General features: G+C 41.1%; 1 protein-coding gene across 3 annotated transcripts in view; it reads right to left on the bottom strand.

The window, feature by feature from the left end:
- LOC110503961 (cell adhesion molecule 1) overlaps nucleotides 1-17524 on the bottom strand; it is a 156821-nt gene that overhangs the window by 22418 nt on the left and 116879 nt on the right. For all 3 annotated transcript variants that reach the window (XM_021582642.2, XM_021582640.2, XM_021582643.2), the window contains 4 exons: nucleotides 16872-17018; nucleotides 11810-11962; nucleotides 7281-7418; nucleotides 4771-4929 (listed from right to left, as the gene is read on the bottom strand). In XM_021582642.2, coding sequence (XP_021438317.1) covers nucleotides 4771-4929; nucleotides 7281-7418; nucleotides 11810-11962; nucleotides 16872-17018 — 597 coding nt within the window. The remainder of the gene's footprint in view (nucleotides 1-4770; nucleotides 4930-7280; nucleotides 7419-11809; nucleotides 11963-16871; nucleotides 17019-17524) is intronic.

The raw sequence follows: 17524 nt of genomic DNA, 5'->3' as shown, positions 1-17524 counted from the left end.
AACAAACATCTCTCCAGGAAGCAGAAGGGTGGAGGGATATGTTTTATGATTAATGACCTATGGTGTAACTATGATAACATACAGGAACTCAAGTCCTTCTGTTCACCCGACCTAGGACATCTCACAATCAAATGCCAACCATACTATCTACGAGATAATTTTCATCAATAATAGCCACAGCGGTCTATATCCCCCCTCAAGCCAATACCACGACGGCCTTCAAAGAACTTCGCTGGACTTTATACAAATTGAAAACCACATATCCTGAGGCTGCATTTATTGTAAATGGAAATTTTAACAAAGCAAATTTGAGGAAAAGGCTCCTGAAATTCTATCAACATATTGATTGTTGTAGTCGCGCTGCTAAAACTCTCGACCATTGTTATACTACCTTCCAGAATGCATATAAGGCCCTCCCTGCCCTCCATTAAAATCTACCCCAACCAGAAACCGCAGCTAGATGGGAGCATTCACACAAAACTGAAAGCGTGAAGCACCGCATTTAACCAGGGCAAGAAAACTGGGAATATGGAAGAATACTAACAGTGTAGTTATTCCCTCCACAAAGCAATCAAGCAGGCTAAACGTCGGTATAGGGGCAAAGTTGAGTCCTAGTATGTGGCACTGTCTACAAACAATCACGAATTATAAAAGAAAAACCAGCCACATCGCGGCCACCGACGTCTTGCTTCTGGACAGGCTGAACACCTTCTTCACACGCTTTGAGGATAATACAGTGCCACCGACACGGCCCGCTATCAAGGACTGTGGGCTCTCCTTCTCGTGAGTAAGTCATTTAAGCGCGTTAACCCTCGCAAGGCTGCCGACCCAGATGGTATCCCTAGCCGCATCCTTAGAGCATGCGCAGACCAGCTGGCTGTTATGTTTACAGATATATTCAATCTCTCCCAATCCCAGTCTGTTGTCCCCACATGCTTCAAGATGACCACCATTGTCCCTGTATCTAAAAAAGCAAAGGTTGTTGAACTAAATGACTTTCGCCCAGTAGCACTCACTTCTGTCATCATGAAGTGCTTTGAGAGACTAGGCAAGGATCATATCACCTCCACCTTACCTGCCACAATAGACCCACATAAATTGGCTTACCTCACCAATAGATCCACAGACGATGCAATCACCACCACACTGCACACTGCCCTGTCCTATCTGGACAAGAGGCATACCTATGTAAGAATGCTGTTCATTGACTATAGCTCAGCATTCAACACCATAGTACCCTCCAAGCTCATCATCAAGCTCGAGGCCCTGGGTCTGAACTCCGCCCTGTGCAACTGTGTCCTGGACTTGATGGGTAGCCCCCAGGTGTTGAATGTAGGAAACAACACCTCCTCGCTGATCCTCAACACTGGTGCCCCACAAGGGTGGGTGCTCAGCCCCCTCCTGTACTCCCTGTTCACCCATGACTGCGTGGCCAAGCACGCCTTCAACTCAGCCATCAAGTTTTCGGACGACACAACAGTAGTAGGCTTGATTACCAACAATGAGGAGACAGCCTACAGGGAGGAGGGCAGGGCTCTGGAAGTGTGGTGCCAGGAAATAACCTCTCACTCAACGTCAACAAACTAAAGAGATGATTGTGGACTTCAGGAAACAGCAGAGGGAGCACCCCCCTATCCACATCGATGGGACCGGAGTGGAGAAGGTGGAAAGCTTCAAGTTCCTCGGGGTACACATCACTGACAAACTGAAATGGTCCACCCACACAGACAGTGTGGTGAAGAAAGCGCTGTATCTTAGTCCAATGCTGCTCTGACATATATGTATATATATTCTTAATCCATTCCTTACTTAGATTTATGTGTATTTTGGGTATGTGTTGTGAAACTGTTAGATATCACTTAGATATTACTGCACTGTCGGAGCTAGAAGCACAAGCATTTCGCTCCTCCCGCAATAACATCTGCTAAACACGTGTATGTGACCAATACATTTCATTTGAACATATCCCCTTGGTTAAACATATAGAGAAAAGGACTATGTGTTCAGACAGTCTAACTATAAAGTAAAATATATATATATATATTTCTCTCTTATCTATGTTAGCAAAAGATTGTCAAAATGTCAAGTGGTGCAAGTTGAGCTTTCCCTTTTGCCTAGAAAGGTTAGGCAAAGCACTCGTCTCTGTTAACAAATGAATATTCTACACAGACTACCAAAGGTTAGCTTAACCTTTCTCTGATGTTCTACAGTGTGTAAGGACGGCTGTTTTACCTCTTCAATCAATAAACCATTGGAGGAAACAGCAAATCACATTTGACACAAGACTAGAGGTGCAGGTTTCTCTTCTTTCATGTTACACAACACTACAGCAAAAGTTACTTCTCCCTGGAGGTGATTCTATTACATTCCAGGAGACGTATTGTAAAGTGAATCTCTAAATCTGGACTGCCAGGTATTTTAACTAGATACAGAATTGATGATCTAATTCATTCATATACGGTACAGTGCCTTCAGAAAGTATTCACACCCCTTGACTTATTCCACATTTTGTTGTGTTACAGCCTGAACTAAAAACATATATATATTAAAAATCTCACTCATCTAACCACAATACCCCATAATTACAAAGTGAAAACATGTTTTTAGAAAATTAAATACAGAAATATCTCACTTACATACAGTTGAAGTTGAAAGTTTACATACACTTAGGTTGGAGTCATCAAAACTTGATTTTCAACCACTCCACAAATTTCTTGTTAACAAACTATAGTTTTGGCAAGTCCGTTAGGACATCTACTTTGTGCATGACACAAGTCATTTTTCCAACAATTGTTTACAGACAGATTATTTAACTTATCACAATTCCAGTTGGTCAGAAGTTTAAATACACTAAGTTGACTGTGCCATTAAACAATTTGAGTCAACTGGAGGTGTACCTGTGGATGTATTTCAAGGCCTACCTTCAAACTCAGTGCCTCCTTGCTTGACATCATGAGAAAATTAAAAGAAATAAGCCAAGACCTCAGAAAAAAATTGTAGACCTCCACAAGTCTGGTTCATCCTTGGGAGCAATTTCCACATGCCTGAAGGGACCATGTTCATCTGTACAAACAATAGTACGCAAGTATAAACACCATGGGACCATGCAGCCGTCATACCGCTCAGGAAGGAGAAGCGTTCTGTCTCCTAGAGATGAACGTACTTTGGTGCGAAAAGTGCTAATCAATCCCAGAACAACAGCAATGGACCTTGTGAAGATGCTGAAGGAAACAGATACAAAAGTATCTATATCCACAGTAAAACAAGTCCTATATCGACATAACCTGAAAGGCCGCTCAGCAAGGAAGAAGCCACTGCTCCAAAACCACCATAAAAACGCCAGACTACAGTTTGCAACTGCACATTTTTACGATAATTAAATGTCAGGAATTGTGAAAAACTGAGTATAAATGTATTTGGCTAAGATGTATGTAAACTTCCAACTTCAACTGTAATTATTTACACCCCTGAATCAATACTTTGTAGAAGCACCTTTGCTGGCGATTACAGATTTGAGTCGTCTTGGGTATGTCTATATCAGCTTTGCACAGATTTTCTCAAGCTTTGTTAAGTTAGAAAGCGAGCGGCTGTTAACAGAAATCATTAAGTCTTTCCATAGATTTACAATGGGATTCAAGTTTGGGATTTAGCTGAACTCAAGGACTTTCACATTCTTGCTCTGAAGCCCTTCCAACATTGCTTTGGCTGTATACTTGGGAACATTGTCCTGTTGGAACGTACATTTTCGCCCCAGTCTAAAGTCGTTTGCACTCTAAAGCACCATTCATTGTTTACTTTACACTTACCAGCCTCCCAGTCCCTACCGCTGAAAAGCATTCCCATAGCAAGATACTGCCACCACCATGCTTCACGGTAGGGATGGTGTTAGACAGGCGATGAGCTATGCCTGGTTTTCTCCAGACATACCACTTTGCATTCAGGCCAAAGAGTTAAATTTTTGTCTTATCAGATCACAGAATCTTTGGCCTTATGATCTCAGAGTCTTTCACGTGCCCTTTTGCAAACTCATAGCAGTCTGTCATGTGCCTTTTTCTCAGAAGTGGCTTCCGTCTAGCCACTCTCCCATAAAGCCCAGATTGGTGAAGTGCTATAGAGACTGGCAGGTTCTACCATTTCAGCCAAGGAACTTTTTAGTTCTGTAAGAGTTCTTGGTCACCAATATCCTAATTTTCCCGGTTGCTCAGTTTGGTTGGACGGCCAGCTCTAGGCAGAGTCTGGGTAGTTCCATATTTTTTCCATTTCCCAATGATGGAGACCACTGTGCTCTAGAAATTGTTTTATATATGCCTCATCACAATTCTATCTCGGAGATCTACAGACAGTTCCGTGGACATCGTGGTATAGTTTCTGCTCTGACATTCACTGTCAACTGTGCAACCTTATATAGACAGGTGTGTTTCTTTCTAAATCATGTCCAAACAATTTAATTGGACATAGGTGGACTCCATCTCAAGATGATCAAAGGAAATTGGACGCACCTGAGCTCAATTTGAAGTGCCATAGCAAAGGGGTGTGAATATGTATGTAAAGTTTATATTTCTGTATTTCATTTTCAATGAATTTGCAAAAAACCTTTTTTTTTAAAGTGTGTCACTTTTCAGGCTGTAACACAACATGTGGAATAATCAAAGAGTTTGTATACTTCTGAGGCACTGTATCCCTTATCTCTGTGATAGACCTCATAGGGACTACGAGAGTCAATAACATTCTATTTCCAGGTCATGCCTGTTTCACTTCCGGGTCACTCACATAGCACTTCCAGGTATCTCTGTGCCCGGAGGTCCTTCACGGCTGGGTGGTCGATGATGCAGCTGACTGGCTCTCCGTCGTCCTCCTTGGACACAGTGAGTCTCAGCCGACTGGTGACCGTGAACATCCTGTCATAGGTCTCATCCACCGTCATCTCGCCTAGGAACCAAAGTCTATAGAGATATCTCAACTCACAACAGACTATCATACAGAGCATGGGGTTACTGAGTCAGCTTAAAACAACGTGACTAGCATCACCTGGTTATTCACATGGACACAACTAACATCTACTGCAACGGATGTATCCTATTTCACACTGCACAATTGTTGCAGTCAAGCTAAAAACAAGGTAACTTTGACCACCCTTTACACCTTAAAATCATTACATTTACTTAAGCCTACTTGATGTGGTTTTAGAACCCAAAGATTCTCATTGAGTCCAACATGAGGTAGGGACGATGTGGTTGTGGTTTGTTAACGAGTGTGTGTTTATGCAGCATCCTGGATGCTGAGTGGGGTTCTGTTCTGTTGTGTCCAGGCTAACCCCTACAGTAATCAGCTGCCCTCCAGGCTCCTACATGTGTCTGGCTGTCAGAGGGGCATTCATTTAGAGAGCATTACAATGCCACAGGGCCAGCGCATTAGCCGCAGTGCTGAGTGTGATGGTTTACTTGCACTTAATGAAGTGAGGAAATAATTACAGGGCCTTCTGTGACCTGCAGCACACTTCCATCTCCGCCAGCCGACCAGCCAGTCACAGGGGGGCACGCTTAGGGCTCAGAGAAGGCATCACACTGCTGCTCCAATACACACTGACCACATACACTAACATGCACATTGCTATAGCTTTTAACCCAATGACACTTACATAGGGAAACATCCTGAGAGATAGGCGTTGAAAAACAACTTTAGAGAAAGTTTTTTTCTAGTGGTTTTGCTCTGCAGATATACAGTAATAATCGTAGCAGAACAAACATGGATTAGGCCCCTGTTTTTAATCGTTGACAATTCTCTAAGTATATCACCAATTTGTGACTTGGATCTCAATGTGGGCACAGACGTCAATTCAACATCTATTCCACGTTGGTTTAACATAATTTCTTTGAAATGACATGGAAACAGCGTTGATTCAACCAGTGTGTGCCCAGTGGGGAGCTAATGAATTGCTTATGAGAAGTGAGCTGTGTTTCCAGAGGTGCTAAAGGACGTGACTTTCTGGTCCGTCCACGTCCTCCTCTGCCAGTCTGGATTAGCCCCTGTTCAACATGGTGGCATTTCACTAATCTAACGAGCCTGTCTACTTGCCTGCCTGTCTAACGTACCCACACCACACCAGCCCAGCCTTCCCCAGAGGGCCTGACATCTCATAAACACAAATTGACTTCCACTTCTCTAACACTGGAGACGCAGATGGCATTTAGCTTATATTTGCTCCTTCTAAATATTTCATCCTCTCAACAAGCCAAATATGTCCTCTCTATTCTAATACATACATGTATATCATTTGACGACAGAGATATTCAGTCCTTATGTAAACAGGACCAGGCTGTGAAATGAATTCTCCCTCTTGCTGTAGTGTATGGATAGGCTGAATAATAGATGGGTCTTCTTGATCGTATGTGAGACAATAAGGCACCACACCATAGTACCATACACTACTGCACCTCTCTCCAGGAGCCTACAGTGAACTTGAGGCATTCAAATAAAGTACTTTCATAAAAGGACTTAGCAATTAAAGGTAATGAGTGAGGTTCAAGGCTTTCAAACCGTTGAATCAGAAGTCTGATCAACCAAAAGACAACATGTGATCAACAGAAACAAACGTGTTGCTGGTGTGTGAGTTGTGGTCCTTCAGCAGCAGCTAACGCATGCTCTCAGTAGGCGGGGCTGTGACCAGATTTACAGGCTGTTGCCGGGCGGATTCCTCAGAGAGAGTGTTGATTCCGCATCAACTCCCTGGTGTCTGGCGATGACACAGGTTTATGAGTGTATTAAACCAGTAAAGACACTGGGTGCCTCAGTGATGTACTATAGGGATGTACTTTAGCCTACACACTGTTATGTTACAGCTAGGCTGCTGGCTGGGCGATGGGGGAGGCTGTAGTGAGTGGATGGTGAACAGTTGGGAGTTCATTTGAAGCCACTTATCTGGTCACTGGAAAAGGCCCACTACAAGTTCAGCCCAGCACTAAAATGCACTGCTTCTTTGGTAACTGTTGTAATGTGGCTATTGCTGAGGAGACAGTTCGCCAACGCAGTGCTTTATGAATAGGTCATACTCAAAGTCAACACTATACCTCGTTCAGTTGAACAACTGAAATACTCAATATCCATACTCACTCTTTAGTCATTGAACAGATCAGTAGATATAGCATATTGTGACGAGTGTGAAACCAAGTCCTGAATGTAAAAGGAGCATTTGCAGTTTCCAGTAGGATGCTGTGGAGAGTTAAAGCTGCCTGGCTGGGGTTATATCTGCAAGATATCTGAGGGAAAGATATTCCTCTGACCTGTCAGCTCCTGCTCTCCTTTCATCCATCTGATGGAGGCGGCAGGCTTGCTGCCCATGGCTGTACAGGTGAGCTCTGTCTCGTTCCCCTCACTGACCACATCCTCTCGGGAATCCATGATTGGACTGCCTGGTGGGACTGACAGACAAACAGCAAGAGCCTCAGATATATATGTACAGACGGACCCACATTCAGTATACACAGATGCACACACACGTTTGTGTGTGCACAAAGGAATGCACACAAAACGTTCATTGTAATTTAGAATTTGTTCTTAACTGACTTGCCTAGTTAAATAAAGGTTAAATAAAATACATTCAAATTAAAATAAAAAAACGTACTGTTTCACTCTGCTATAGTCTATAATGTCCTGTTCCACTATGCTATAGGCTATCATGTCCTGTTCCACTATGCTATAGGCTATCATGTCCTGTTCTACTATGCTATAGGCTATAATGTCCTGTTCCACTATGCTATAGGCTATCATGTCCTGTTCCACTATGCTATAGGCAATAATGTCCTGTTCCACTATGCTATAGGCTATAATGTCCTGTTCCACTATGCTATAGGCTATAATGTCCTGTTCCACTATGCTATAGGCTATAATGACCTGTTCCACTATGCTATAGGCTGTAATGTCTTGTTCCACTATGCTATAGGCTATCATGTCCTGTTCCACTATGCTATAGGCTATAATGTCCTGTTCCACTATGCTATAGGCCATAATGGCCTGTTCCACTATGCTATAGTCTATAATGTCCTGTTCCACTATGCTATAGGCTATAATGTCCTGTTCCACTATGCTATAGGCTATAATGTCCTGTTCCACTATGCTATAGGCTATAATGTCCTGTTCCACTATGCTATAGGCTATAATGTCCTGTTCCACTATGCTATAGGCTATCATGTCCTGTTCCACTATGCTATAGGCTATAATGTCCTGTTCCACTATGCTATAGGCTATAATGTCCTGTTCCACTATGCTATAGGCTATCATGTCCTGTTCCACTATGCTATAGGCTATAATGTCCTGTTCCACTATGCTATAGGCTATAATGTCCTGTTCCACTATGCTATAGGCTATAATGACCTGTTTCACTATGCTATAGGCTATAATGTCCTATTTCACTATGCTATAGTCTATAATGTCCTGTTTCACTATGCTATAGGCCATAATGGCCTGTTCCACTATGCTATAGACAATAATGTCCTGTTCCACTATGCTATAGGCTATAATGATCCTATGCTATAGGCTATAATGGCCTGTTCCACTATGCTATAGGCTATAATGTCCTGTTCCACTATGCTATAGTCTATAATGTCCTGTTCCACTATGCTATAGGCTATAATGTCCTGTTCCACTATGCTGTAGGCTATAATGTCCTGTTCCACTATGTTGTAGGTTATAATGTCCTGTTCCACTATGCTATAGGCTATCATGTCCTGTTCCACTATGCTATAGGCTATAATGTCCTGTTCCACTATGCTATAGGCTATAATGTCCTGTTCCACTATGCTATAGGCTATCATGTCCTGTTCCACTATGCCATGGGCTATAATGTCCTGTTCCACTATGCTATAGGCTATAATGACCTGTTTCACTATGCTATAGGCTATACTGTCCTATTTCACTATGCTATAGTCTATAATGTCCTGTTTCACTATGCTATAGGCTATAATGTCCTGTTCCACTATGCTATAGACAATCATGTCCTGTTCCACTATGCTATAGGCTATACTGTCCTGTTCCACTATGATATAGGCTATAATGTCCTGTTCCACTATACTATAGACAATAATGTCCTGTTCTACTATGCTATATGCTATAGGCTATAATGACCCTATGCTATAGGCTATAATGACCTTATGCTATAGGCTATAATGGCCTGTTCCACTATGCTATAGGCTATAATGTCCTGTTCCACTATGCTATAGTCTATAATGTCCTGTTCCACTATGTTGTAGGCTATAATGTCCTGTTCCACTATGCTATAGGCCATAATGGCCTGTTCCACTATGCTATAGTCTATAATGTCCTGTTCCACTATGCTATAGGCTATAATGTCCTGTTCCACTATGCTATAGGCTATAATGTCCTGTTCCACTATGCTATAGTCTATAATGTCCTGTTCCACTATGCTATAGGCTATAATGTCCTGTTCCACTATGCTATAGGCTATCATGTCCTGTTCCACTATGCTATAGTCTATAATGTCCTGTTCCACTATGCTATAGGCTATAATGTCCTGTTCCAATATGCTATAGGCTATAATGTCCTGTTCCACTATGCTATAGGCTATAATGTCCTGTTCCACTATGCTATAGGCTATAATGTCCTGTTCCACTATGCTATAGGCCATAATGGCCTGTTCCACTATGCTATAGTCTATAATGTCCTGTTCCACTATGCTATAGGCTATAATGTCCTGTTCCACTATGCTATAGGCTATAATGTCCTGTTCCACTATGCTATAGTCTATAATGTCCTGTTCCACTATGCTATAGTCTATAATGTCCTGTTCCACTATGCTATAGGCTATCATGTCCTGTTCCACTATGCTATAGGCTATAATGTCCTGTTCCACTATGCTATAGGCTATAATGACCTGTTTCACTATGCTATAGGCTATAATGTCCTATTTCACTATGCTATAGTCTATAATGTCCTGTTTCACTATGCTATAGGCCATAATGGCCTGTTCCACTATGCTATAGACAATAATGTCCTGTTCCACTATGCTATAGGCTATAATGACCCTATGCTATAGGCTATAATGGCCTGTTCCACTATGCTATAGTCTATAATGTCCTGTTCCACTATGCTATAGGCTATAATGTCCTGTTCCACTATGCTGTAGGCTATAATGTCCTGTTCCACTATGTTGTAGGTTATAATGTCCTGTTCCACTATGCTATAGGCTATCATGTCCTGTTTCACTATGCTATAGGCTATAATGTCCTGTTCCACTATGCTATAGGCTATAATGTCCTGTTCCACTATGCTATAGGCTATCATGTCCTGTTCCACTATGCTATGGGCTATAATGTCCTGTTCCACTATGCTATAGGCTATAATGACCTGTTTCACTATGCTATAGGCTATACTGTCCTATTTCACTATGCTATAGTCTATAATGTCCTGTTTCACTATGCTATAGGCTATAATGTCCTGTTCCACTATGCTATAGACAATCATGTCCTGTTCCACTATGCTATAGGCTATACTGTCCTGTTCCACTATGATATAGGCTATAATGTCCTGTTCCACTATACTATAGACAATAATGTCCTGTTCTACTATGCTATATGCTATAGGCTATAATGACCCTATGCTATAGGCTATAATGACCCTATGCTATAGGCTATAATGGCCTGTTCCACTATGCTATAGGCCATAATGGCCTGTTCCACTATGCTATAGTCTATAATGTCCTGTTCCACTATGCTATAGGCTATAATGTCCTGTTCCACTATGCTATAGGCTATAATGTCCTGTTCCACTATGCTATAGGCTATAATGTCCTGTTCCACTATGCTATAGGCTATAATGTCCTGTTCCACTATGCTATAGGCCATAATGGCCTGTTCCACTATGCTATAGTCTATAATGTCCTGTTCCACTATGCTATAGGCTATAATGTCCTGTTCCACTATGCCATAGGCTATAATGTCCTGTTCCACTATGCTATAGGCAATAATGTCCTGTTCCACTATGCTATAGGCTATAATGTCCTGTTCCACTATGCTATAAGCTATAGGCTCCAATTTCCCCTTACATAATCAAAACATATATAGTAGCATGACCAATGAACACAAGCTAAGCATGTCCAACCTTGATTACTTATTCCGCTGTCTCTCACATAGGGAAACCAGACTGAGACGCTTGTAGAAAACTCAGAAAGATGTGTCACGTCAAGAGCGCCTAAAAATCACCTGTAGTTCTCACTTTTTGCTATTAGATTTCATTTCTAAAAGCAGAGTAATTACTTTGAAGTGTACTTAATTCCTTTTCAATCCCCTAGGATGTCGGCCAGTATAATACAGCTGTAGTATTAGTGTAATTTCACGCCGTAGCTCCACTGTTTGGCACAAATGACTCTCAATAGGGAACTATTTAGAGCATCCAAGTTAACATTCAGTAGGATTCACACACTCAACAGTCAGTCATCAAAGCCAGTCTGAGATAGATATATTCTGTTATCCATAGCAGCATCTGTTCCTATTCATTACCATGCTATTGAGCACTGTAAGTGCCTAATTGGCTGACAGTGGGACAGTGGGACTCAATATAACAAGATGAATTAAGAAAATACATACATTCAAACAATTGTATATTCACAGTTTATATAGGATGCATGAGAGTGTGGTAGAAAGCAATGTCTAAGTTATGAATTTGGCACCATGTAATGGGCATACATAACATGTTGTGTACATACGTAGTGCCGTGTGTGTGTGTGTGTACGTTACTTGTGTATACATGCAGGCGTACACTCATGCATGAGAGTTTAGGCATGTGTGTGTAAACCTACCCAGCACAGTGATGTCTGCGTAGGCCTCCTGAGGAGGGTCTGTGTAGAGTTGGCACACATAGCGTCCCTCATCTGAGAGAGACACGTTGGACAGAGACACCCGCAGTTCATTGTCGGAGAAATTCACCAGCTGGAACCGGCTGTCCTTCAGGGCTGAGGAGAAACAGATACCAGACAGACAGTTAGGACTGGGAGACACACACACATGTGTGTGTTTGTGGTATGTGTGTGTGTCTGTGAGAGAGAGAAACAGAATGAGAGAGAAACAGTGAGAGAGAAAAACAGAAAGAGAAACAGAAACAAAGAGAAACAGAGAGAGTGAATCAAAAGAGAGAGAAACAAAAGAGGGACAGAGAGAGAGCAACAGAAAGAGAGAAACAGAAAGAGAGAGAAACAGAGAGAGAAACAGGAAGAGAGAAAGAGAGAGAAACAGAAAGAGAGAAACAGAGAGAGAGAGAAAGAAAGAGAGTGAACAGAGAGAGAAACAAAGAGAGAGAAACAGAGAGAGAGAAACAGTTAGAGAGAAACAGAGAGAGAGCGAGAGGGAACAAACAGAGAGAACAGAGAGACATACTGAAATAGTGCAGTAAAAGTATTTGGTCTGTATTCATATAGCTAGTAGTTATGCTGAAAAAAGCCTCCTAAATGGTAAAAAGCCTCAGCATTTACAACCCAGGTCTCTAAAAAGAAAAGTGAGTTTCAGAATGATTCATAAAAGTTGATTTATAAACAGTTTAATCTCTCCAGTCTACAGAGCACTCCCTGGGCAGGAAAATAGGAGAAGTGCCCATGAAGACCTCACATATTCTGGGAAAGGAGAAGTACTGTAACATACATTATGTATTCAATCACAAGAACTTGAGGTCCATACTAAATAAAAAAGTAGCTCTTTTGAAAAAAAATCTGTAGTTTGGACTGGCGTGCCATATAAGTGTGGTGTTGCTCGAGTTAGCTTTGAGTGTGGCAACCTAGCTTAACATCCTACATCTTACATTTAGCGACATCTTTTTCCACGTCAGTTAACCCCCCACTTGAACACTGTTTTACATAAATACCCCCATATGGTTCTTTGGAGTGTGTAATGATGTTTTGACCTACCCATTCCTTATCAGGTCTTCTATTAGCGCGGAGCTAAAGAACTCAATCTATTCAGCCTATCTTTAAAACATGGGGAGTGTTCGTTCCTGTCAGAGCTCCATGTCAGGCAGCATCTTGATCATTACAGAGGCCTTTGAGCATCTTCCTATATGAGACCTCATTCCCAATCCTGTCTCATAATTTGAGGAGTCTTTGGAAGTCTCTCCTCAAAGCATAGCGATGAGCCTTGGCATAGCTTTGAGAGTCAAAGGCCTTGCTAGGGAGGAATTAGCTGGCATGAAGCAGTTTGTTCATTGACAGGTGATTACTCAAGTGTGTTGAGATTATAAAGAGGCTGTGGCCAACATCAGGGTTGCACTGTAAAACAACAAAAAATACAATCAATAAGTAAAGTTGGATCATTGCCCTCTACATCAGGTGTAATGTACTTTAACTCTACCTACATGTATATATTACCTCAATTACCTAGACTAACCGGTGCCCCCGCACGTTGACTCTGTACCGGTACCCCCTGTATATAGCCTCGCTATTGTTATTTTATTGCTACTGTTAAATTATTTGTTACTTTTATCTTCTATTTTTTTTTACTTAACTATTTTTTATTTAACATGATTTTTTCTTAACTTCTTAAATCATTGTTGGTTAAGGGCTTGTATGTAAAATAAGCTCTACACCTGTTGTATTCGGCACATGTGACAAATACAATTTGATTGGATTTGATTTGATGTACTGTATGTGAGCTATAAAGGTTGAATTGATGATGACATCCATAAAGTTGGTTTGTTTCCTCAATCCCTAATTATTGGAGCACTAGGCCAAAAATATAAAGCATCAGCAAAAGCCTTGACATTGGGTCTCTAGCGTCAGGTTCAGGGACAGTGTTACTGTGTTAGTATTGCTGGAACAGTAACTTCCCAGGTGGTTGACAGTGAGTGGACTTGATAGCTCTGTTGAGAAACTCTATGGTATTTAAACCAAAAGAAGCAGACGGATCATTTTTTTTGTAGATTTGATGGGGGATGTGTAGCCCTACGGTAAATGTTGGGTATTATTGTCCTGGTAGAGTGTTTTGTGTAAGTGTCTGTTTCTGTTTGTGTCTGTTGTTTTCCCTGTGTGACTGTGTTGTTCCTGGTTGTTTTCCTCCTCATACACAAAGGGCTGACTCTGTAGAGAGAGGCCTGGTAACAGGTAACAATGTCACTAGTCAGAGGGGGGTCACCACAAAACACAGCCTTCTGGGAGCCCAGCCCAGAATAGACCTGCTGCCCTGGGATTTACCAGGCTCCACTGCGGGTGTAATGTTCAACCGGGAGCAGCAGTTAGATATGATCAGAGCTCTGACTCATATCTGATACTAACTCCAGCCAATTTACTGATACCCAACTGTTTCTGTAATTACACTTGACTATTGCACTTCAGCCATTTTCCTTGCTGCCAGTGTGAGTTGGTTTTAAAATGGGATAAGTGGTAAAATGACAAACTGTTAAAGAGGCTGTGTGGAATATGAGACTAAATAGAGAAAAGATGTGAGGCCAGAGCTCTTTCAAACACAGATTTTATAGATCACACACCATTCTATTTGTGTTGCATTCAAGGCTGTCACGGGTGTCATTGTGTTATCTTTATTTTAATCTCTCCTCTCTCTCTTAACGCGGTAAAACACATAAATTACATTAGCAATGCAAACATGACAGAGATGTACACTCAGCCTTCTGTAATGTTCTGCCATACAGTGGAAAATTAGAACACCAATCTGGATACCACTCAGACTTGTGAAATCATTTTGGATGGAGATGAAATATGAAAACAAGAAGAAGTGTTTCTCATATCACCTTGAAGGTTGGCTCCATTCCAAGACACAAACAAGTGAAACTCATGCAAACTGAGGTTGAACCTAGAGGAAGCCATATGCTCATGCATAAACATTGTCCTAATCTTAGATTCTCTTTAGATTCCTAATCTAAGAGATTATCTGCATTAACAAAATGATTAATAAATCAACTCAATGGCCAATTAAACATTAAATCAAGGACAGAAAGCATCCTATTTATATCAGTATTGTAATCTAGTCCTTGAAATATGAAGCCGTCACCAATAGCATCATAACTGATGAGTTGCCATAAACTGCCAAAACCTTAAAGAGTGATTTATTTTAGTACAAGAGGCCCTGAAATATGGTACTTGAGATGAGACCCTGAGATATGGTTCAAGAGGGAGATAACCTGTGTCATCTTTTGGAAATGTGTCTAATGAAATGGTCAGTCTAACGGTAGAGTATCCAGCGATGTTGTTCCTGTTGAGAGTATCCAGTATGATGGGGGAGTGTCCAGTGAAGCAACAAAATAGAATACTAGAAAGGATGTGTTAGATAGCTAGCCAGGTCGTTTTAGAAAAATCATTCCATAGCATTTTCAGATTTAAGGATTAGTTCCCTTTTTTACAACCACATCTATATTTTTGATGTAAATATCATGTTATAGGAGGATCCAGACACCTTTTTTTTGTGATTTCATGTTTTTGAGAAACTTATCCCAAACAGCAAATCCCTTCCTTATCCCCATTGTATAGTATGAAAAAACATGAACAAAGGGCTTTAGATTCTGTCATTCCAAACTTTATCCGCAATGTTATATTCCATTTTTTTGCAACTCGAGTGATACCTCTCCATCCATTCTATGTGTAACTGCCAACTGGGGCGGCAGGGTAGCCTAGTGGTTAGAGTGTTGGACTAGTAACCGGAAGGTTGCAAGTTCAAATCGCTGAGCTGACAAGGTACAAATCTGTTGTTCTGCCCCTGAACAGGCAGCTATCCCACTGTTCCTAGGCTGTCATTGAAAATAAGAGTTTGTTCTTAATTTAACTGACTTGCCTAGTAAGTAAAAATAAAATGTAAAAAATTTAAAAAACTGCCAAAATATAGGAAACACTAGAGTAAATGACGGATACGAAGTGAAAGCATGGGGTGCTTCCATACAGGACGATCCAGACACTTGTAGAATATATGCCAAGGCACAATGAAGCTGTTCTGGCGGCTAATGGTGGCCCAATGCCCTATTTAAACACTTTAGGATGGTGTTTCCTTTATTTTGGCAGTTACATGCAGCAGGCTACATGGAAAATGGAACAACAGCTCGATAGGGGAAATGGCTTGAGTCGAGCAAAAGGGAATATAATATTGAGGATAAAGTTCAGAACTACACAATTTCACGTGTACAACATCTAAAGACCGGCATCACTATACTGAGAGCTTTGCCGTATCTAAAAGGATGTAGTTGGGTGTTTTTGAAGAATTTGTTGATGTTTTCTCAAGACCCTTATACTGCACAATGAGGATGAGGAAGTGATTTTCTGTTTGTGGTAAGTCTCTCAAAAACATGTGAAATCACAAAATAGTTGTCTGGATCCTTCTATAACATGCCATTACATACAATTTCAGATTTGTTTGTGAAAAGGAAACATCTCCTTTAACTGCCAATATGCCAACATTCCATTAAAAAAATGCAGTCAATCCACAGCCATACACTGGCACCAATCAGTTGATAATAGGATTTAGACAAGCTGTAAATGCAACAAGTACTAGAATTGTATAACATAATAGCACTCACAGCTTTTCAAGTAAACCAAATCTGAGACATTTATGATCTGTTTACATATATTTTAGAGGCTATTTATGCAGAAAATTGATATAAAACCTGAATAAACTTTATTTATAATTATATGACAATAATAATTTGTTTACACAATTTCTGATACATCACATGCCTTACTTGCATTTTCCACAATAAGTAATAGCAGGAAATGCATCACCTACGGTATGCCTCTACTTCCATTAATTCCAAATAGAACGTTTTTTGGATTTATCACTGACCAAGATGGCTGCCATTTTTGCCCCATTATGGAACTTTGAGGGTTTATGACATAACCCCTCTAATAATTTAATAGGATCTCTATGAGAAGCACTTACGTCTGACGTCTCTGAAGTAGATGGTCTGTCTGTTGGGGTTAAGGAGCTGGATGACTGAGTCATCATTGTTCTTCACCCTGCAGCTGATGGTCGCCATCTCCCCCTCGATCACTGACACATTATCAGTCCCCAGGTTTTGACCTTCAACTGGACACAGACAGATGGACAAGAGGAGGAGGACAACACATGAAAGGTCTAGAATTACTGCCATTCAGATTTTTTTTCATTGTATAATGTTAATAATTTGGGGATTGAGACACACAAAAAAGCATTGGCACAATAACAGACCACGGATTTGAACAGCATAATACTTCAGCACACCCACAGAGACATGAACACAGCCTGACTGCTATAGACATATGTTGACTGTACTTGCAGTCACATTCCTAATCCTCCTAATACAGTAGAAGGGCCTAGAATAATAGCGCCGAAGGAGATGGCTGCTGTTTTACGATCCTGTAACCAATTGTGCTATTGTGGCCTTTCACGTTATTTGTAAGTTATTTTGTATATAATGTTTCCGCCACCAAGTCTTATGCCCGAAAATAGCTTCTAGTGTAACGATCGTTGTTGGAAGGATTGGACCAATGTGCAGCGTGGAAGGCGTTCCTCATGTTATTTAATGTGAACCAGCAACAAAACAATAAAGAGTA

This window comes from Oncorhynchus mykiss, chromosome 24 (assembly GCF_013265735.2).
Source record: "Oncorhynchus mykiss isolate Arlee chromosome 24, USDA_OmykA_1.1, whole genome shotgun sequence".
NCBI classification, from domain to species: Eukaryota; Metazoa; Chordata; class Actinopteri; order Salmoniformes; family Salmonidae; genus Oncorhynchus; species Oncorhynchus mykiss.
This window is presented reverse-complemented; position numbering and strand designations above follow the sequence as displayed.